This window comes from Dromaius novaehollandiae, chromosome 8 (genome assembly GCF_036370855.1).
Source record: "Dromaius novaehollandiae isolate bDroNov1 chromosome 8, bDroNov1.hap1, whole genome shotgun sequence".
Taxonomy (NCBI): domain Eukaryota; kingdom Metazoa; phylum Chordata; class Aves; order Casuariiformes; family Dromaiidae; genus Dromaius; species Dromaius novaehollandiae.
The window spans coordinates 40,085,997-40,109,390 of NC_088105.1; the positions used below are offsets into that span (position 1 = coordinate 40,085,997).

Consider the following 23,394-nt stretch of genomic DNA (forward strand, 5'->3'; position numbering starts at 1 on the left):
GCTCTCTCCGGTCTGCCGGGGGACTGTAACTCCTCTGTGCAGCAGGGCTGGGACACCACCAGAACAGGCGTCCTCGAGGTGTCCTGGGATTTGAGCTCCTTCCAGGAGATTATTGGCTGAAATCAGCTTGTGCTGACAGATTTGAGAGCAAAGAGCACGTAACCGAGTTTCTTCACACGCTGGCTACGGCTTGGGTGCGGTTCGCGGTTTTGATGAAAGCCTAAGTCAGCTCTTTCTTACAGCTGGCTCATGCGTCGCCGGCGTGTGAGTGCCTATAATGGAGATTCCTGGTTTTGCCTATTTTTTTGTTCCTTCACAGGTCATTTTATATTGCCGTCATCTTTTTTTGTTCTGAAATATTTTATTTTTAAAACAATCAAAATGTAGAAAACTTTAAAAAAATTCTACATGAAAGTATTCCTACAATATTTAAACAGTGCTTTACGACCCTCCAGTCTTCTGGGAATATTTATCCCTTAATAGTTCTTTCTCTTCCTTCTGCACTTAGAAACATAGTAGAGTTTTGAAAGATACTACCTGTTAATTTTTTATTTTTAGTTTTCTTTTGCTAAAAATTTGTGGAAATTGGGACTGAGCTGAGCTACTTCACTGTAACTGGTGTGGCTGTCATGTGGCTGGGGTGGGTGTAAACTTTTACCCTTAAGACAATTTTAAAATTGTATTTCTAATCCTCTTATCTCTTCCGTGAATCGTCGATCTTGCTTGTAGGTTTTCTGGAGAGAATGATTTAATTATGGATGAATTCTTGCCTTTTGGATTTGTTTATTTTTAAGGCAGATAAGTTATCTTTCTTTCCATAGTGGAGAGAGAGAGAGAGATTAAAATATTTCTGATTATAAATTTGAGAATGATGTAATTCAGATTGTTTCACTGAGTGTTTGCTGCTGTAGCAGAAATATAAATGTTTAAACCGTATCAGAAAATTGATGAACCTGTGAATTTGAACATCATGATGAAGGGATATGAGAGGGAGAAGTAACAGAAGATGGCAGGAGTAGTGAAATAAATGGCAATATGTAATCAGTACATCTTTTTTCTTCAGTTACCATTTGATTTGTGGTGTTTATAGTGGCATTTACTATTCAGCCAAGTGGTTTGATTGGTGTAGACAGATGAGTTCTTTAGAAACCTACCTGGAACAAACCTGTAAAATGTATTTTACTTAGTATTTGGCTCTTACTGCTTTTTCTCTGAGAATAACATCTGAGATCCAGCAAGAAATGAACTGAAAACACACATTTGGGTCCCGAAGTAGAAGAGCCATAAGTAACCTTGGAGGGAGAGGACGGGATTAGAGTGGGATGTGCGTTGGGTATCTGAAGAGATGAGCGTGGCTCCCCTGGGAGAAGGTGGCCGGAGGACGGTGGCGTTCCCCCGGAGAGGGGACCTTGGGGCCCGACCAGCTGAGCGAGGAGGCCCATGGCGTGGAGCTTGGTGGGGACGCTGGGACGGTGAGAAGGGAGGCCAAAGCAAACAGGTACTAAGGCCTGACAGATTCTGTTGTAATCAGGTGTCGATGCAAGTTCACGGAAGCAGGGATCTAAATGTTCCTTCTCCCCATCTCAGGACAGATCAGGTGTTTGTCGAGAGTGACACGCGCTGTCCCGGGAAATGCAAAGTGAAGAGTTTCCACCTACCGAGGAGGAGCCGAAGCAATACAGTGAGGGTCCCAACCTGAACTGTCTCCAGCCGCACGATTGCCCTCCTGCGAAACCATCTGTAATAACGCGTTTCACCTTACGTCACCATTTCCCTTTAATTTTTACAAGTAGAGACACTATTTTGGCTTGTGCAGTCCCTGAATTAATTTAATAGACACGTGATGATAATCCCTGGGGTTAGAGCTGGGAGCGGAAGGGAGATGGCCAGGTCTAGCAGAGTCTCCCGAGGCTCGGGCCGGGCTTCGCTGCGGAGGGAGGAGAAGCAGGGCTGCGTGTCTTTTGGCATCTTTTGTGAATAGTCTTTTGATGGGATCAGAATATAATTGTAACGTGCTTTCAAAAACCATTGCAAAATTTTGCTCCTTCTCGCCAATGATTTTTTTTGATGGATGAGTAGTACAGGTTTATCAGATGGGTAAAATAACTGTGTATTAATATTTTCAGTGTCTTTATCGTTGTAGAAACTAGGACCAGAAGATATTTTGTGCAGACCGGTACCTTTTCATAGCACATACGCTGTAAGATGTTCCCAAAAGGGGTACAGACAGACGGTCATCCACAGCGACTCTCCCAGGAGAGCCAGGGACTGACAACCGTCGGATATCCCAGCACTGTGGCCTGGGTCCTTCTGGCTCGAGTCCCGTTGCAATGATACGGGCCATGAGCTGCTCCTTCAGTGTTTAAGCACATGCTAAAGTTTTATTTAAGCTAAGCATGTGCTTAGGGGCTCTGCTGAACTGGGCCATGAAATGTGTTCAGGAAGGGGGGGATTTGAGGCGTTTTTGTTAAAGGTTTTCCAGGCCCGTGGCACGTTTGTTGTGTGCCAGGCGTGACTCGGAGTCGTTAACGTTCCCGCTAGGGCTCCTTTCAAGGCTCTGCAACGTGGGACTCTTTCAAAGAAGCTGCTTTAAACCTTTGCCCTCTGGAATATTTCTAAGGAATTACAAGGACAGATACGTTTAAACTTTTGCAGTGGCTCCTTCCTTACAAACAACGCATTTTATTGACCTGAATGGCCCAGACGGTCCGTTTTTGGAGCGGTGAAAGGCTCGTGCAGGTTGTTTGTGGTGGGCGTCTCTGTGCTGGAGGAGGGAGAGGAGAGGGGAGCTCCTCATCTTCGCGATGGAAGACCTTCCTCTTTGGCTCAGGGCTGTATTTCAGTGAAGAAATAAAATTAGACTAGGTCTGCTACTCTTGAGAAAAACTCACACCTTCAGAAGAGCTCATAAACTAGAGGAGGAGCATCATTTTATTGCAAAATCTCTCTGCAGCACGACGTGTTTTAAATGGTCATCAAACCATGGCTCATAGCCTTCCAGGTGAGTTAGGGAGCACCAAGCACAGCTGGCATCGGCGTGTGGGTGCCGCGGGGTTGTTGCAGCCCGGGCAGCTCTGCGGCAAGCCGGCAGCTCGCATGCTGCGGAAGCCTCCCGCGTCCCCAAAACGAGAGCCGGCTTCTTCGTGGCTTCAAACCACGTACCGTTCGCCGTCCAAAAAGTGCTGGGAGGGCACGGTTCTGGTGTCCGACAGGCTCCAGCACAGGAAGAAATTTTACTGTGTTTGGATAATCCTCCAGCACGGAGGCAATCCAATATTTTGTTTCAGATGACTGAAATTTTTTGTTTCCTTTGCTACGCGAGTGAGTTGGTGCTCTCAAATATTGCCATTAATCTCCGCAGCTGGAAGCGGACCAAGCTCCTGTATTTCTTATCCTCCCAAGTTGTCTCTGCTTCAGATCTGTTTACCAAACTGGCTACATTGCGTTCCCATAAATCCTGTAATTTGAGTTAGCCGTGGTATTAATTTATTAGTGCACAGGCGTTTTCAGCATCAATTACGCTACATCTCCGCAGACGTAGTTCTCTCTGGAGAGGAGGCAGAAAGCTCTGCAGGTCTTGTGCTGGGAATGAGCGTGCTGCTTTGAGACATCCCGAGCCTGGTTGCTCGCCCTCCGTTATCCCAGGCGGATGCAAGCACGTGGATGAGAGGTATCCCAACCGCACTGATACCTGGGCCTTGAGAGGTTTCGTACTTCACTCGAGCCCCCAGGGTTTAAATGTGACTATACAGAAGGCAAGTCTCAGCGCCAGGACAGCAACACCAGAGTTGGGTTTGGAGGAAGGAGCTGGGAATTGTGATGGCAGTGCCAGCTCACGACTCAGGGAGAAGACGACGTTATTTTTCAAAATGTTGTAATTTAATATCAATTTCAAGAGTTTTGCAATATCAATTTCAAGATTTTTTCAAGACCTTTTTTATTACTGAAGAACTGGGATGAAGGTCTAAATATGTGCATATCTTCACTTACACCCAGAGCTTTCCTTTACACCAAACGTTGCCCATTAAGGAGAAGCTATGCCAAATGTTTCTTCCTTAAAATAAAAAAACGACAAAACGAAACACAATTGTATGAAAAATGTATTCGTACCAGATCTAATCTCCATGTGCTGCTATGCAATACTTGAAGAAAAATGGCAGTGGAAAGAAAAAACTGCTGTAGTGAAGAAGAGAACTGTTAAGCGCCCTCGTTTTCTTATGTTCAGCTGGAATGTGCACGGTTTCTTGTAAAGCTTGAAAAATATCTTCTCTTTTAGATGACCTGTTTAAAACTGGAAATGCTGTTACAGTTTAAGAAATGCTTGTCAACCCTTGTTACCGATGCATAGGAAAAAATGAGAAGCATATGGGATTTTGATCCAAAGTTTTACACACTTTTATCCACATTCACTATGTTTTTAGGTATGCAGCCTTTTCCCTCTGAGATCAGTCTTGCAGAAAGCGTTGGAGTTTGTTCATACGTGTTGCCAGAAATACAAACTGTGTTTTTCCTTGGTCCCCATTAGGTTGCTCTCTGAAACTGCCCCCTCAGACCTTGATGGGACGGTTCTGAATCCTGTAACATGAAAAGAGGTTTTTGTTTCTTAAAGATCCCTCTGAGATTTGTGTCTTTGTGCAAACTGCCATGGGAATTCCAGTTTCTCCTTTCTATTTTTTATTTTTTTCCTATTTCTATATTTTTAATTCAATTCTCTTCCCATTTCTTTTTTACAGTGGTTATTATTTAATAGGTTATTAATTTGAATGGAAACTGAGTGATTTTTTAAAGTCCTGTTCCACTGGGATACCTTTCCAAATGGCCACGCTAAACTGCAGCACAGATGTTGCGCACATTTAACTGTACAGTCAGTGTGCATATTTTTAACGTAACTCCTCTTGAAAATATTTATTCAAGCCAAGACAACAAAAAATTAGAGTAATTTGATTGCTCAGGCTTAAGGAATAGATTACTACTGTTCCAGATGTAAGAAACAACAGACCACTTACTCTCTCTAGACTGAAAAAAGGCATTAACTGCTGATATCAACCATATTCACTGTTATGTGCATAGTAAATCTTTTAAAAGTTGAATGCCTTTAAAGCTTTTTAGTTTAAACTTTTGCCAAGCTAGCATTAGGAGAAATTCACCCCCAAATAAGCTCATTATGGATGTTTTCAAAATACCCAGCGCTCCAGAGGTGCAGTGTTACAAAGCGGAGGTGTAAATCGTCGTTGCTGTGATTCGGGGGGGCCAGATGTCACTGCTGGGGACTTGGTGCTTGATGCAGGCTCTGTAGGACTTTCCGCAGTCATTACTGATTAACCTTAAAGATCAGGCCCTTGGCACGAAAGAGGTGTAATCTGGGTTGCAGTGATTTTTTTTTCTTTCTGCCTCTCTATTTGTCTCCAACTGAGTCGTCTTTGTTCAAGTTTTACAATTATCACTCAGCGTCTCTTATGTATGACATTGCTTTCTTTGAACAAAAAGGTCTTATGTGCAATTACTGGTTTTATGCTTATTCTTCACCAGGGTTTAAAACTATGTACCTAATAGTTTGCATTAGTAGCTGTTCCTTTCTGTCCATGCTACAGTTGGTGCAGTCCGTGTGTAAAAGCTGCTCATGCAGACGTCAAAAGCAGAATCACAGCTCCTTGAGAGCATCACCTCCAAGGTGCCTGTGGTCAGATGCAGCTGGGCAGGTGCTTTATGCTTTGCCATAGGTCTCTTCTCCATTTTCTCCTAGGTACCATTTTTATTTCATCTTTTCTTTTTGGTATTTTCTGCAGTTTGAAGACACACACTTTCAAAATCAGAGTCAGTCATTAGCAGAGAGAGATCACGGTGCAGGGGACGCATATGGTTAAGGGATGATACTTCTTAACGTATGTCTCTGATGGTTTGCCCCAGTGTGCTGGTCCTCTCTCCAGAGGCTACGCTGTTTATTTTGAAGATTATTTTTCAAAGATTATCTTTCTTTTCATGATCCTTTTAAAAAAAACCCTATATCTTCAAATATCAGAAACTGAACTAGGCTTCTTAATGCTGCTTCATGGCTCTTTGACACCTTCCCTCTTTGTCTCACAAGCTGTCTCTGCTCTAGTAGGGCCTGGAGAAGAGACTGTAAAGCCTTCAGTCCGGTGTCTGGTTTTACTTAGGTACCTTAATATTTTAGGGTGAAGATGAGCGTGAGGAAACAGTCCTCGCAGTTGCTCTTGTACAACAGCTCCTTAAGTTTGAAATTGCTCCCTTAAACCTGTCCTTCCTTTCTCTTCTCTGGACAGCAGAGAAGGTGATGCTTTCACTGCTCCTTCTACAGTAATGACCATGTATTTCTCCTACCCTGAATCTGAAAGAGTGATTTAGCAGTGAAATGAAGCAGTTTCCTCTCTCTTTTGGATTGAACTCTGTCACTCTTTTAGCTTGGGTATAAATATGGATGTGCTCATGGTCCAACCACTACAGAGGTCAAGACCAACCATAACCCTCAGTGGTCTGCAAAGATCAGCACTTTTAAACTTGGTTCCCTAAAGCTTAGGTACCCAAAGCAGTATTTAAGTGGATGTATGTTTTTGGGCTGCTGATCAAGTAGCGTGGAGCTCTGATAGGGCTGTGTATACACTAGCTGCTGGAAATCTAGTTCAGTTGTCTACAGGGAGATTTCCTTCATTCCTGTCCTTCCATATTCTCCTTTTGAGGAATATAAATGTTTGTGTATAGAAGGTCATTAGGGGCCGACTTACTGCTTAAATAGCAGCACCTTGTGTCATTTTTCACGTAATAGCCGGAGTGGAGCACAGCACCCTTTAAAAAGGAACCTGAGCCACACTGCTAAATGTTAACTGACAGCCTAGTAAAAACACAAGTCTTCATTTTTCTTATTTGTCCGCTTTCTAACCAGCCAGAAACTGTGCAGCGTTCCCTCACGCGCGCTCCAAGTATGCAGCGCTGCGAAATCCCCGGGCTCCGAGATTGCTGAGTACACACAGCCGGTGCCACGGTGTCCTCGCGCCGTGCCAAAGCAAACCGCGGCCTCAGGTACTTCTCCTCTTTGCTGTTTGGGTGAGGTAAAGCGTTCGGTGTGTCTGAGCTGCTTGGAGGAGCCCGCAGTCGGCGGAGTCCTGCCGTGTCTCAGCGTGCCGCTGGCAGCACCCCGTTTCACAGGGACTTCCAGGGTGGGTATGAGCCCCCTTGGCTCGTGCTCGCCGTCACGTGCATGCCCTCACCTCCTGGGACTACATTAGCATCTACTCCTAGTTTCTAGTAACGCAGGTCTGTAAGAAATGTGAGTTGTGCTTTGCAGCAAGGTCAGGCAGAGCTTATGTGCCAGAGCGCCAGCGAACGGCATGTTCACGCGCTCGCCCCGCTTAGCCCATGCGGGTTTTCATGTGCAAAAAGGCTCCAGACCAACAGCCAGTCCAAATCAACACGCTGCAAAACCATGCCAGAAGACCAGGTAACTCTTCCAGTTCGATCGGTCCTAGGCTTGTTTTGCTTCCAGGGTCAGCGAACTTGCCCAATATTCGGGTTCCATACGCTGCAGCCGGCTAACGCCGATGGCTTCAAAGCAGGCTCTTGTGCCTCTTCCAAATTATGATACACCTAGCATATGCAAACAAGCACTAAATTTAATTAAAGCCTAGACCAACATGGAGCGGCCTTCAGTAGATGGTGAGGAGATGAAAGGGGCCTGTTAGATAACTGTAGCTGCTTATCTAATGCAGGCAGTCAGCGTGTGATGGTTTAGAGGGCTTTCAAGCATTTCTACCTCTTTCTTTGCTTTTACTTTGCTTTCTTTATTTTCATTGCTTGTAACTTGTAGAGCAGTTGTGAGCTAATAGCTTTGTAAGGCACTTTGGATCCACTTGTGGAGCTTTCCAGAGTGCTCAGCGTTCCCTAATTCAATAGCAGCTTTGCTGTTGACTTCAATGGAAGCAGGAGTGAGACCAAGTACCTCTTAAAAAACCACATTCGTTTCTTCTGAGTTTTCTCTTTTTGACTCTTTTAGTTCCTAGAAAAAAGTTTGTGGTGTCATCAGGTGATAAAGGTAAATGTTCCGCGATTTCTTTCTTTGATCGCGGTGTCATTAGACAGTGCTTCCGATGAGGGTGCAGTATGGATGGGGCACGTGCAAGTAGTAATTAGCTGTTCAGCATTAATAGTTAGGAGAAGGTTCCCACTCAAATCCACTGTGTCCCATTGCATACCTTAGGAGTTTTCTCATACCGCACATAGGTTTTGCTCTGTGTTTAGCTGCTTGGTGTAGGGGAACCTCAGTGCCCTCTTTCTAGCCTGAACCTGTCCCTCCATCAGTGACACTCGTAACTGCTGCGGCTTCTTTCTCACCCTAGTACATGAGAAGCTAATGCCTTCGGACTCCTCTGTGCTAACTTCCAAGTATTACGAAGTATTTTTGTGTGCATTTGTTTAAAAAGTAGACTCACCTGCACTACTTCCCATAAACATGTGCTGCGATCTCCCAGAACCCGCTGTCTGCAGTGCAATGTTTATCCGCTCGGAGCAGAGACGCAGCTTTCTTTGCCTGGCCTGATGTCAAGCGTAATGGTATTCAGTAAGCCAAACCCTAAAAACTTGGGGCAGTCCTTTATTTGTCCTCGTTTAGGCAGAACTCGCGTAGCCACCGAGGGAACTTTCCCACGGCGGGAAGTCCGGTACAGCCGGGAGCTCGCAGAGACGTTGCAGGGTTGGCTCCGTCGGAGAGGTAAGAGCTGTGCTGATGTGTGGAGGCTCACCAGAAAAATAAATCGGCCTCTGGTGCTGAGGAACCGGCGATCTGGGCCGGGTGTCGCAGTGTGGAAAAGTGGTGATTATGCAGCTTTCCTCCTCTGCCTCTGCCGTACGTAAAGGTCTGTAGACCTAAAGGGAGACCTTTTGCAAGAGTCAGCTGGAAGGCTGCAAAACTCGCAGGTGCCTGGTCCCCTTCACCATCTCCATCTCCTCCCATCTCTGGGAGGTACAAGTCTCTCTGAGGGCCAGTATAAAGTGTGCAGGATTAAGTCGTGTCGGGCTCATCTGCTCTGATTCTCTTTATTGAGTTGGTTGCTTGTTTAAACCCAGTGAAATGTCTGAAATGTGTTTCAGCTAGGTTACGCTGGTGCAAGCTGCCCATGAATGCAGAGATGCAGTCGGGTGATATGAGTGTGCTTAATAATTACTTTGCTCCTGGAAGGGGGTTTAACAAAGGTGCTGCTCATCCATGGAAATAAAAAATACATTCTTTGCTTTGGATATAACACATGCAGGTTAGTAAAGCTCGGGACCAACCCTGTCGCCCTCTTCCTGAAGGGGTCAGGTAGAACCGGGCAATACTCCGTGGCGTGATCTACTTCAGTAGCTCTGTGTTTTCAGCCAACTTTTAGCTTGAAGGAGCAACAACAAAGCATTTATTAGTAAAATTGTCCACACTGCTTGTCTGTATCAGTTATATAACCGAAATACTTTTTATTATTAGTTAGAGCTTCTGGCCACCAGGCAAGACTTGTGCAGGTTTCCTCTTGGTCTCATGGAGCTTCGTGACTCCATGACGCAGCACCTCATTGCAGCTGAGAGGAGTTGTTCAATTAAAGATAAGAGGCTTAAAATAAGAGGCTAGACATAGAACAAAATTATTTCAATTGCACTAGGAAATGCTTCTCAATGTGCTGTGCTTTCTGCTGAGACGTTTGTCACGGGTGAGATGTCCAGGACATCTGTCTGCGATGTGACACTGCGGGTGCACGGTTTCGTATGTCAGTCCAAAACCTGAATCTGCATAGCTGTGCGTACATGCATGAGCATGCGTGCATATATGTATGTGTGTATATATGGATTTATTAAAAAAAAAAGAAGGGTTCACAGCCTAAAGCCAGTAATGCAAGGAAACCAAAATCACAGGGCACGATTTGCTCTGTGGTTTCGAGAGAACCACATCTTTTCGCAGTTCCCGCCTTCAGCATACCGAGCCCAGGAATTCCAAACAAGACACGATTTGCTGAGAAATGTGGTGAAAAAGACACTTTCGCATGATTGATACTTAGTTTGTGTATGTCTGCAGCGAAAGATGGGATGTTTCTCAGTCCTCTTTCGATGTCCCTCAGTACAGCAGGAGTAATGTGATTGCTTTACCCAGGATATGCCCCTCTGGGGAGCCCCGTTTCCCTGGTATACTCAGGCGGGATTCTTCTTTTTGTGGATACGCCTTCTATTGCAAACCATGGACGTTTTATGTGTTGATTTTATCCCGCTTTTGTCTTGAGACCACTTTCCATCTGCATTCCTGTAAGAATGAAGTACAAGTGAGGTTAGCCGCTCTTGCAGGTTCGTGAGTAACCTGAAGCTGATGATGCCCGGGGCTGCGCTGTTAAGACCCGCAGGAGCCCTGACACGCAGATCACCCGCGGGGACAGAGAGCATTTCAGGCCTTTGACCCCAGCTCTTGAATTTGCCCGCGGGCTTACGGAGTCTGCTGGTTGTGGTTTCCGTGACGGGGATGTTGTCTGCTGGGAGCTGGACTCCGACCACCCAGTACGATGGCATCATCAAATCTGGAAACCCACCAGAGAATCTCTTCTCTTTCTTCTGTACCACCCTTTCTGAATCTTTAATAGCTAATTTTTTTTAAAGATTATCATAATGCTATAATCCGGTATCCCTGGCCTCTGTAAACAACATTACTAACAGCAGCACACAAATACGCTGTCAAAATCAGTTAATTTGGGAATCCGGGTAAGAAAATACGCAACTTAGCAGTGCTGTGTTTCAGGAGGATTAAAGACATGCGCAAACTTGACACAGCATCCAAAATCATTAACTTATGCTGGATTTTCCAGGTAGCTCAGTAAAGTCTGGATTAGGTTCAAATATTCCTCGAACATCCATGTATTAAATAATGGAAAGTTTTTAGTCTTGTACAGCCAAAGGCTAAAGAGTTTGATTGCTTCAACATTTTAACTTAAATTAAACAGATGGTTGATTGTGATACTTGACCAAGGTCATAAAAATGAAAAGATAATGTGCCAAAATCAAAAAATAAGTATTTCCAACATCTTTCTCATATCACCGATAGCATGTTTAGACATTGTGCAATCAGCGCTCGGTATCTCGCGGACGGGAACCCTCCTCCCAAAACCACCGCCAGCCCTCCGGAGACCTCAGCTGCGATTCCGTGCAGCCTGTCTCCATCATTAATTCAGAAGTGCCTTTGATACCATCAAGACTTTCCTTTGTTTTGATAAACCAGGGCCTCGTACAAAACGGTCGGAGCTGAGCGGTGGGGCAAAGCCGAGGGCGCAGCTCCGAGCGCAGCGGGGAAGGGGCCCGTGAGTGAGACGCTGGTGTTTGAGCCAGAGCTTTAGGGGACTTGAAAAATGTCACAGCAGAATAATTCCGGCTTGACCATAAAGAATGCGTTGGGAACTCATTGCCCATGGGTGGAGAGAAATTAAAAGGACAATTTATAAATACTAGGTAAGCAACTAATAAGGCTGCAGGATGTTTGGTCAGCTTATTTTCCCACTGTCTGGTTTGCTTAGAAGCTCTCAAGGAGGAACTATATTTTCTATTATTTGTAAATAGTTTGTAGAAGATACTTCAAGTGTCACTGGATGCTCTCCGAGCTGGCTGATGTTGATTAACCCACCGGTCACACGTAGCCCTGTAGTAAGTTTGTGCTCGTTTGAACCCCGCAGAGCCTGTGCGCCCGGGCTGGCCTTGGCGGACGCTCCCCACCTGCTGAGCCGGGTATCGTTCGGCCCTTTGGGCCAAAACCCAAGAAATTACAAACAGCCGTCAAAACCTTTTGTGCAGCTGTGTGGTCTGCAGCTGCGGGGTGAGCGGTTGGGCCGGGAATGTCGCGGGATGCGCTGTGCTCGGCGTGTTCGCTGGGATTGCCCGGCCCCTCGGAGAAAACCTGCGTCCAGGTCTATGCTGACGAGTTCCTCAAAGGGCAGCAGTTGCCACGACTTTGAAACGAACTCTGTAGATCTGTGGTAGTACTAGATTGAATGCACAGCTGCTTGTTTGGTGAGTTGATAAGAAATCCTCGGCGGTTTGTCCTTCCCTGAGATGTCCACGGCTGCAGAGCAGCCAGGACTGCGCGAGCTGGCTTCTCCCTGCTCCTGGTGACTTGCCATCGTCCAGGCCATTGACTTGGAGAGGCGATGGTTTTTTGTGGCGTAGCCATTACAGTGCCGTGAAAACTACAGGTATTTGTACTTCGGGGTGCAATCGAGATGAAGGCTTGCTGAGTCTTAGTTGTGTCATTTCAGAAAGAAAGCTGGAAGTGGTTGTTTTTTGTGCTGACCGTTCCCTTTGGATCCTGACTGTGCATGGGAAGTGCATGGGGATTGCTGCATAATTTAAGGATTCAGTAGATTTGCTCTGGGCAATCTTTGGGTTAAGCCACCAGTATCAGGCTTCCAGGGCTAAAGGACTGCCTGTTGGTGACGGGATGCTCAGGAGCCCTCGGAAGTTGGCCTAATTCTGCCTCTGTTGAAATCATAGGGAGTCTATTACAAGGGCATGGGGAAGCCGGTGATGAAAGCATTTGAAAGTCCCCCATAAAGTAGCAGTTGCAAATAAATTTGGCTCCTATTATTAAGTTTGGATTTCAGTTTTCTTAATGCTAGAGGGCATCTGAATCCGGGAGATCCTAATGGACCTTGGAGTCAGGAAGCTTTTCTATTGCAAATCAGTTGTAATTGTGGCTAAATCAGTACATTAACTCATTGCAGCACTGAAGGGTTATGGAAATAAACCTCCAAAACACAAATGTAAACATCTGGAAAGCTTTCGTGCAGACTAATTTCTTGCTACCTAACAAAAGCACTTATACGTGTGGACAGCCTTGATGTGGAGTCCCCGGAGGGCTGCACAAGGCTTGTGGTCACGCGGACTTGCCTGCGTTGTGTCACCGTTGTGTCTGAAACCCAACCTGGAGGCATCGAAGGGAGCACAATCTTCATCGCCTTCAGACCTCGGCCTCTCCTGGGCCTGAGCTCTGAGCTGTGGCCCAGGTCTCGGCACGCGTCGACCAGCTCTTAGAGCCGTCATCTGGTTGACTCAAGGAAAATCTTAAAAGTCGGCTTCTTAGCAGAAGAAATGAAGTTTTAAATCTACCTTCTAAAATGTGCAGGCTTTAAGCCCATCTGAGATCAGGCTTCCGCGGGTTTAGACCAGGGTGTAAGTTCCCTGTGAACAATCAATGTAGCTCAGTGCTGGCTTGGCCAAAGCATCCAGCTCTGGCATCAGTTAAATATTTACATTCCCCCCCTTTTTATATAAATTGTGCTCTATTAGCATACGTTTCACAGTGTATCCTTGTGTTTCAGCCTCTTTATAAATTTGGCAGTTTGTGCATTAATCAACATCAACCGATGTAAAATCCTAGGCATGAGGTCGAAGCCATCAAATGTGCAACATTTACTGTTTCATCATAGGCAGCCAATAAGTCATGTTGCAATGCGTGCCTTGTACCAAGAGGATATGGTATAAAGCGGAGTGTGTTTACACTAGGGAGACTTCTGTGTATTTAAGAAGTAATTGTTTCAGGACCGTTCATTAATTCACGAGCTGACATGGGTACATTTTTCCTCTCTGCAACAAAAATAATTATCCAGCTCAAAAAATAATCACGAATTTGCACATGCTAGACTTCTACTGTAATTTTCTTCACAAGTTGTAAGAGTTTAATTGTAGATTGGGAGTAGCCTTATCCATTTCAATCATCTCTGGCCTTCAAGTGCTGAGGTGCGAGGAGTTACGGCGTGCTGCGATTGATGGTGGATGTAAATGCTTTCTTGTTTGCCCTCCCTGTGTTTGGCTGTGTTTTCCTACTTTAAAGCTTTGGCGGGTGAATGCGGTGCAGCGGCACTGATGGAAGCCGGGGACGGAGCGAGCAGGTGCAGTGCAAAGCGCCGGCCCGGCACTTTGTTCTTGTCTGCCAACACGTCTATCCCAAAACGTGCGCTTGCGGGCACCACTCAGTGTGCCGACCTCTTTTTGGGGGGAAATCAAGGGGAACCTGTCCGCATACTGGGTCCAAAAATGCCTGTGTGGCATGCGGCCCACAGACAGACCCCGTCAGCCATGCAAACACCGTGTTGGGTGTGGGATGAGCAGCAAAGGCATCTAGTCTTTGCAAGAGTGTCTTCTCCCTGCTCAGAGGGGTCCAGGCAATCTTCACACTTAAAAGAAAAAACCTTAGTTTTCCTTTTTTCTTAGGAAAGGCCCTAACTCGTGCACGCGGGTGTTCCTGCCGTGGTGCTGCCCAACTGGGTGACTGGCTCAGAGTCACCTCCTCCTCTTCGTACCTACCACCTTCACCCAGCAGTGCCCGAGGACGCCCTTCCTTGCCCCCCTGATGTCATGATGGGTTTTTGTGCCTCCTCTGGTTCTTCTCACCCCGTCCTGGCCCAGCCTAGCTGCTCTAATTGCTTGCTACCACCTTGCTGCAGGTCTTGGCTTTTTCTGTCGCGTGGTTACCTCTTCCACTCGCACGTCCGTCCTTCCGTCAGAGGTGTGCAGAAGAGGACAGCTCAGGGCAGGATAAGAACCCAGTATTACCTCAGCTGGCTTAGCAGAGGTGGGAAGTGGGCATTTATTGTGCAGATTCCCACCCTGCGTAGTTTTGCCCTGCAGACAGTGGTATTGTCCTCCCCGCCGGTTACTCCTGCTGAAAGTCGGGTTCTGCGGCATCGGTGTCCCATCAAGGCTGCCCTTGGGTGTTCCCTCCTCTCGGAGGTGTCCCTTCCCTCGCTCCCTTTCCTACCTTTGCTATTTCAGATTGTGCAGGTGACAGAAATTTGTCCCTGGGCAAAGCGCTGAGGGTTTCCAGCGGCCGCCAGCATTGCTCTCTCCGTAGCCTCGTCTCCGTGCTGGCAGTGGCGTCAGGGAAGGGACCCGCGGCCGAGCGTCTGCTGCGGTCGGCTCACGCCGCTGAAGCTCCCGTTGGGGTGACGCGCGGTGAAGGGCGATTGCAGCCGCATTTCTACAGTCCGTAAGCACAAAGGCTCGACTGTGAGCTATGAAATGCTGGCGCTTAGCCAAGGGGCCATTTCTTTTCTCCGTTCCCTGTCTTTAAAGCTGTGGGTTGCTCCAGGGCGCGGTGTTTTGCTCTTCTTAAGTGGAACTGTTAACGACCCAATTTAAGCGATGTGAAGTGCACCCAGATTCCACGGTGACTTCTAAATCCACATAACGTTAATGATAATCTGTAATTAATAGCCGCAATGAAAAGGAATTGTAGTTCAGTAATTAGAAGTTAGGATTAAAGTATTTGGATATAAAAAGGGCTCTTAAAAGCCTCTTCTTCTGAGAGACAGCTCTGATCCGGCAGAAGAAAACAGTTTTCAGCAGCTATGACCTCAGCCAACGACCCAGTTAGTGGAAGTTTTGCGCTCAGCCCTGACTCGCGTGCGTTGTTATGATACTGCCAGGATGGATAAGGATGCTCGAAGGGTTGCAGTGTTGAGTAGGTGGCAGCTACGTAATTCTCTGATGCTATTACGTATTGCTATTGCAGAACAAGTGTTAAGGAGGAGGTACTGGACCCTTGGCGGGCACGTACATACCTTAACATACCTTAGGCTGTCGGGAATGCTAGACTGCAGGTAAACAGCAGCTAGATATGCTTCAAGGGTTGAAGTGCCAAGAGTAATGAACAGGATTTGGAAGCCATTAGCCCTGTGCAAGAACCACCTTGGCCCCCGCCTGCGTGCGATGGTCGGCCGGGGAAGGAGGATTCGCCGCGCGACCTGGAGCGCACAGACCTGCCCGAGCGGGGCCTTCATCTGGCTTCCCAAACAGCTCTGTAGTTAAGGTCTGCTCTCCTGTAGGCTTTTTTGCGTACAGTTTATAGGCTATTCTCTTCCAAAAGACGTAAAGTGGCAGTACCTAGGCTGAGAGCTTTACCTGAACATGTATGGTTGAGTCTTTTGCAGGAATATATTTTAAAAAATTGACCATGTTTGCTGTAGATATATGCCCTATTTTTTGCACATGATTGTGTACAGGAGTTGATATATTCATAACTAGTCAGTAGAAGGTTTGCCATTATCATGTGCTCTTGGCTACTATTAAAGGTAGTGTGTTCTCCTTAAGAAGAACCTGCCTCGCTCCGAGAGCAGCAATGCCCTGGGTGACTTTCCCGTCCTCACACGGTGCTGCCCAGGCCCATAAACGAAGGTGTTTATGTGATTCCTACCTCCTCCTGCAACACGAGCGCTCTCCAATGCAGACGTGTCTACGAACACGCAGAGGTACTGATGTCATGAGAATGAAATCCTTCCGCGCATTAACGATTTAGGCAAAATTTGAGGTCTATGTTATGGCAGTTTCAGTAGGATGACAGTTTTTAAGCAGACGGGAAAATTAGCGCGTAATGGGTAGTATCCATTACAGTCAGCAGAAGGTTTGTCTAGATTTCCTTCAGCACCTCTGGGGTGGGCTGGGGATGGCTCAGCAAACGGCTGATTGCACAACGCCGTATCTCGGGCGATCGGATGGAAACGCTGGGGGAGCGTGCAAAGGCTCAGTGAAACAGAAAATGCGAAAGGCATAAAAGGAAGATGATGGAGATATGACTAAGAAGAAAAACAGCCGAGAGGCATGTTTGTGGGAAGATCAGTCAGGTAGGAACTAGACGGAGAGCGAGATGATGCGTACATGTGGAATGTGCGGGAAAGCAGAAAATTCGGCACGCTTACTAAGCTGATTAGGGTTTGCTCTAATTTTGTATGACTTTATCTCGATTCCTGTTTTCCAAATATTATTTCCAAGTAGGCTAGCTAATGGATTCTACTTTCTGAAGAGTTTTATTCACCTTTTTAAGCAATACTGAGGTTTATAAAAACACACTGAACAAAAATTGGCTATTATAGAATGGAGCAAAATGATAAGTATTTATTCAGTGATAGAAAATAACTCTCCGGGTGTATTTTCAGTAGGCATTTTTGTACCAGAAGTATCCGTCTGCCACGTTTGACGTGACTGAGCATCACCAAATATACAGCCCTGAAGTATGGGACCTTTCTGTGCTCCTCTCGGAGGGCTTGGGCTGCCTTTAAAACATGCACTTACAAATAATGGTATCCTCTATGACCTAACACATTTCAAACTATTACTTTGGGTTATTTGATTCTTATATTCTTTAAATTGGACCATTATTTTCAGGGTGGCCTTTCCAAACGTAAGATGCTTGGAACATTTTCTATGTACAATGTAAACTGCTAGGTATTTAAGAAGTCTCCAGGATCTCAGTAGGAGTGAAGACATTTCGGTGTTGCTTGGGGCTCCACCTTGGAGAACTCCAGCTGTGGTTTCCGGAGCTGGAAAATGCCTGTTAGAAAAAAAAGATGACAACAGCACTTTGTAGCGGTTTATGGGGATCTGTATTTTGAAGCATGTTCTTTCCTACTTTTAAAAAGGTGATAAAAGCTTTTCTGCACTTTTTCCGCCAAAGGAACTGTGTGGGAACATCTCTTTTCCAGGGAAAAATGTCAGACTTCCAGTTCCGCAGGTCTTTCTTGAAACTTTTGCTCCAAATTAGATATAAAGTGTTTATGGGAGGTCAGGCCAGAATTATTCTGCCAGCTCCCTTGTTAAGTCGTCCCATCTTGGGCTTCCTGACCGTGTGGGGTTGCTCCCCACTTGTGCTTGTCCTCATGTCTTGCTTATTCTCCTTTGCAGTGTCCCGCGGGGTGGGGGCTTTATCACTTCCCTAGGCAAATACCTCCGCAGCAGAACAAATCCCACTCAGGGACTTGCTAATCAGCTTCAGAGAGAGATTCACAAATGGAAAGATTCTTACTCTGTATGATGTTAGCTTTATTTTGTATAGCTTACCTAATTACCCAGGCTTCTAACTTTCTGGTTATTCTAAATATCTCCTTGCTCTTTTTGGCATTTTGAGTGTCCTGTGGTGCGATCTGTATTGCATATACTGCAGTCATATTCATATTTGCAGCATAAAAAATTACTAACTCTAGATTGTCTTTTGGGTATGTAATTAGAGTGTAGAATGACCCACTGGGGTGATCTAAAGACAGAGGGTTCCCATTAAGAAGACGCATCGAAATGTGTATTTTTTGTTTTAACTAGACATATCTTCTGCCTAAAAAAATATGTTTCCATAAGACCTGGGATTTTCCCCTCTGCACCCAAGAAGAAAGCCTGCTGGAGCCGACGTTTCTGCTGGGGGCGTTCGGTCCCCCGCGGAGCAGTCTCGCACATCTCGCGCTTTGCTAATGCCGCCTCGCAGACGGAGCATCTCCATCCACAGGCTTATTTTTCTCTCTGCTGCGTTTCCACGTCGCAGATTTATTTCCCATTAACATCTTCCGTCATTTCTGCGTTTGGCGTCGTCTGAGCTATCTGCCTTCTTCCTGCTTTGACTCATGTTCTCTTTTCTTCGCGTTACAAATGCACGGCCCAGAGATACGACGGAAGCCGGGCGCAGAGCCTGGGTCTCCGAGGCCGTCGCAGCCCCTCGACAGCCCCGAGCCGGCCGCGCAGACGCGGGGCCGTGAGTAACGCTTGCTTCGGGTGAGAAAATGAGGCGGCGGCGGGGGCCTGCGATAAGAACTGGCTCTGCAGTTTTTCTTCAGAGGCAGATTTTTGTAAACCTTATTGAAGTTTATTTAATCACAAAGGCTTTTAAAGGGCTGACTTGTGTGAAATTCACTCTGCGCTTGTGCAACGCGGTAATAAAATGAGACGTTAGCCAACTTGTCTGTGGGGAGTTTATCTGAATACGCTTTACAGGGCTTTTCACAGAACTTTTAACTGACTGCTGTGATTTCTCATTAACTGAAGACCGACATTTCTTAATAGTGGTAGAGATTTGAACAGATACTTATCTTTTACGTATTAAGGATAAGATCATTCATCTGAGCTGGTTTCATTTATAAATGAAATCCTAGCAGGATAATGGTTCTCTTCACTGATCACATTTCTCAGATTGACTTTTTTCAAAACAATCGTATTGTTTGGGTAGTTGAAGCAGGATATAAGAAGACAGTTTTAATAATTAAGGATTAGTTTTTAAACTCCTCATTGGTATCCAATTACAATATCAAGCGGATGTTCTTTCTTTCTTTAAATGGGAACGGCAAATGATCGAGGCTGTTTCCTTGCCCCAAGTGCAAGTTGATACGTAAATCCTGCACATCCTATACAACAGCTTTGACTCCAAAGGGAGCAATTGGTGCTTGGGAAGTTTTAAAGCTCAGCTGGCAACTGAAGTGGATAGTTGGGCCATTAGGGATTTAAGTGGTCGATACCGAGTGCCTCTCCGTGGTGTCCTCCAGGTCTGCTGCCTGTCATTCCTGTAGTAGCCGTAGTCTTCTTCCGCTCCCCGTGGCTTTCGCAGCGCTCCGTCTCTTTGCCTGGTGCTGGGGAAAGGCTGACCTCTGAACTGGGTGGCTCTAGGCGGGTCTAACTTGGCACCAGCCTCTGTGGCTCAGCTGCCCGGCAGCCGACAGGCAAAGCGGACAGCGGGTCCCCAGCCGTGTCGTCTTCATGGTGCCTTCCATCCAAAGTTGGGCAGTAAGGATGTGTAGGTCTGGGTGGAAATTTTTTCAGGCTTGGCAGTGGTTTGGTGGGCCATCAAGTGCTGTAAAGACTAAAATAAGTCTTTATAATCCTACTTGCAATCAAGAGGTCTGTTCACCTGTGTAGAGACCACCTTCTCATTGCGCTTCGGTCCTCTCCATAACAAACCCAGCGTCCCGGGGTGCTGCTGGGGTGGCGGGTGCCCGTGCGGCTGCGTGCACCGCGGTGGCCCGTTGCAGCTCTAGGCCGGCACGCGTGGCTGGCCCTTGGTCCCTCTCCCTGCCCAGGACTCACCTCTCCCCGTCGCGGCAGCGGGGAGCCCACCTTCTGCAGGAGCGGGCTGGGTTCAGGTTTGGCCTGAAGGTTAAAACATATTTTTTCCGAGGAGAGGTATCACTGTTCTCACTTTCATCTACAGCAATCCTAAATCGTCAAAAATTAAATTAATGTGTGACTCGTGGATTTTTTTTCCCTCTGTTATTTTTTTTTCTGCACTAACTTTGGATTGATGGTTTCTTCCCATGCTGTGGAGTTGCTCTGCACGGTCCTTCCATCAAAGAAAATGTTTAGTAAGACTTTGCTTTCGGATAGCAGCTTTAATTCAGGAATATCCGAAAATTTGGTGTTGACACAAGGCGGAGAAGTGGCAAGCGGCAGCAGCGTTTTGTTTTGTTTTTTATTTACAAAACACGAGTACCGCAGAGTGCTTCCCACGGTGAATTACTGAGCTTGAGTGGTCTCCAGGGAGTTGCTGTAGTCCAAAGGCAGCTCCACGAGGGGCTCGGTCCCCGCGGGGCGCCTGGCTTCTCGCCCGCTTTGCAGCGGGCACCGCTCGGCAGCAGCCTCACAAATAGCCGGTTTTAACTCGCCAGGAAAACGTGAGCCTGCCTCCCTCTATGGCGCGGTCTTCTGATGTGGTTTCTTCCGTAGATTGATGTCTGCCCTGCAAGATTTATGGCTGTGTTTTCAAAGTCTGCTTAAGAAAACATTAATATAAATGCTGTAGAGTTATAAATAGCAAAACATTGTATTTAGTCGTGATAGCGTTAGTATTTTTTCTTTCGTTTTGGTTATCGCGTGCTAGCTGTCGGCTGAATCCAGTTCTTTTGTGGGATCTTAATACAAGAGCATTTCCAGGTGAAGAGGAGTGATATTATCTGCACAACATCCCTTGTTCTGCTGGTGGTGGTGCAGCATGTGAACGCGTGAGCAGCGTGAAATCTGAAATTTTGGGAAGGCTCAAAAAGAGCACGTGGCATGTCTGAGCTTTGCCCAAGCCCTTGTCTTTTCTTCTTCATCCCCAGCGTGGTCTCTCGGAGGGTTTTGATCACCCACCAACCACGGTGGCTGCCCAGGTCCCCGGTCATCGTTTTCAGCTCAACGTTGGCCCATTGGCTGTTTGTCACCTAACTCCTGTCTCAGCTTTATCCTCTGCTCCAGGGCCACGGTGTGCAGCTGACCGCGTGGTGGTGGCCCTAGCGTCACCCACCGCTCAGCGACGGTGGTAGCTCTGGAGGTCTCCCAGCCGCGTGGGCATCTTGACCCACACGTCGGGCGGGAAGCTGAGCTGCTCTCCGCAGAAGCGTGCGGGATAAGGACGCGGTAAAGCGAGGAAGGCGTTTGTGGCTGTTGGTCTAGCGTTTGGGAAAAAACACAACCCACAAAACCCAGGCGGGTTCGTCGCGACCCCCAAAGCAAGACTCCGGCGCTCCTGCAGCCCGGGGCCTGCTCCGCGTCTACAGCACCACGGAGGTGGCAGCCGGCGGGGAAAATATTTATTTTACGAAAGCGCAAGAATGTTAGAAAGTAAAGAAAGAAGAGGTATGGACGCAGCGGGCCAAAATCGCGGCTTGCACAAACAAGCGTCGCTGCACCGACGCGAACGTCGCGCCGCTCCCCACCGGCATGGCTCTGCCGGGCCCGTCCACGCGCTCGCCGCCGGCCAGGACGCCTCCAAACGCCCTGTTTACCTTGGAAATACTTGACAGAGGCTTAAATAAGCAGTGCTGCCAGGTGGGCTTTTAAGAAAGACGATATTTATGGAGAGTGTGGTGGCCGTATCTGAGCTTAACCGCTTCGTGCGTTCGTGTGACTTTGTGTTTACGGTTTTTTCGTGATCTCTTTATGGAATAAAATCATAACCGATCAAGCAAAACCAGAACATAGCCTCGTGCTGGCATGGTTTTATGAGTGAAATTGCTTTCTAGGTAAAAAATGACTAGGAACAAGCTAAAGGGATGGTGTCAAAATAGAAATAATATACTTTGCAATATCTGCGGTTTCAGGAGGGCTCCTGCTGGTGCTTGGCTCCCTGGCTCCGTGGACGCTATCCGTCCCGCGGTCAGGACCGTGGTACCACTGTCGAGCGTGGTCCACGGCCATTTCGGAGCTGAGGGCAGGCGCAAGCTTCCTGGGTGATGGGACGTAGGTGGGACACTGCATGTCCCAAGGCAGGTGGACGTGGTGGTGACCACGTGGCAGCACAGCCCCCTTCTTCATCCTTCCCCCCGGCATCTGAGAGACCTCAGTGGAAAAGTGGACATCTCATCTGTGAGATGTCCTCGGAGCCTCCTGACGTGCCCGGGGACATACAAGGGGATGCTTTAACATAACCTTCAGCTGGGGCTGGACCTGTGCTGCCAGTGCCCTTTGCCACAGTCCTCTAGTACTGGCTGTTGGCATTGACCGAATGTTTAAAAAAAAAGGTGGAAAAATAAATGAAGGCCACCCTCCGCCTTCTTTACGGGGAAAAAAATATCATCGTGATGAGGAAGTGCTACTGATGTCCACGTCGGCCTTTCGAGCCTGTATTTACTCGAGTGGTGCAGGGATTGTTTGTACAAGTAGCCCTGTTAACTCCAGTGCATAAACCACGTCTAGTCGTGTGCGCACGGGTTTGTAGGATTAAAATCGCTTGTAAAGGCTAATGGGTAACACGTTCGGCAGCCCCGCAGCATGGGTGTTTTTCTTAGACTGTTAGCTGACTACTGCAGCGTCGTTCTACCTCTATAAAAATCAGGGAGAGATTTTAAGACAGGCTAAATTCATCTAAGAGATCGGTGGCTTAATTAACCCAAGGCCTCACAGTGACAGCCCTGGAAAACAAATCCCAGCGCTGGCCCGGTGCCTTTTTCCACTTTGCTGGTTCTGCTGCCCATATGTTTCAGCCTGCCAACACCGAGCATCTAGTACATTTTAATAACCTGTGTTCAGATCATTCAGATCATTTTATTACTGTGACGGCAACTTTAAAAATACCTCTTAGTCTCCCAGTGATACAGGAACAGTATGTTAACAACATGTTTTTTTCTCTCTTTCCCTTTCAGGAGCAAATTCATCAGTCGTTGCTGATTTCATGCCTACATCTTCATGGAACATCTCGAGCGAATTAGATAAAGGTAAATGGACAGAGAAAAATTGGAAGATGTGAAATCAGATTTTCACATCTCAGATCTTATTCTCCACTTGGCCAAATCAGCAAGCAGAGGGGCAGCTGAGATAAACCTTGTTTGCCTTGCGATCTTTTGACATCTAATCACATGCGGTTCTGTGATTTCTGGAGAATGCTGTGTTCGTTTCTTGTTCCCGTAAAATGTTCCACATGGCAAAAATATTTCAAGATGTGAATTCTGTTGGTTTATGAACTGCTTGACGTTTTGTCTGGTGGATCTTAGGATTTGAACTCAGAATTAACAAGCATCAGGCAGAGTCAGTTTGCCTCGATGTGTTTTATTAAGGCTTTAAATTAACAGAAAGGAAAAATACTTCAGACATTTCTAAGTGGTAATTATGTGTGATTTCAAACTCTGCAGAGGGTATAAATTGTGAAAAAAGGGATATATTTCTTAT

At 46.7% G+C, this 23,394-nt stretch overlaps 1 protein-coding gene across 2 annotated transcripts in view; it reads left to right on the forward strand.

The window, feature by feature from the left end:
* Positions 1 to 23,394, forward strand: part of ROR1 (receptor tyrosine kinase like orphan receptor 1) — a 149,076-nt gene that overhangs the window by 80,469 nt on the left and 45,213 nt on the right. For both annotated transcript variants that reach the window (XM_064516312.1, XM_064516311.1), the window contains exon 2: positions 22,872 to 22,943. In XM_064516312.1, the coding sequence (XP_064372382.1) occupies positions 22,901 to 22,943 (43 nt within the window). In that variant the 5' untranslated portion in view covers positions 22,872 to 22,900. The remainder of the gene's footprint in view (positions 1 to 22,871; positions 22,944 to 23,394) is intronic.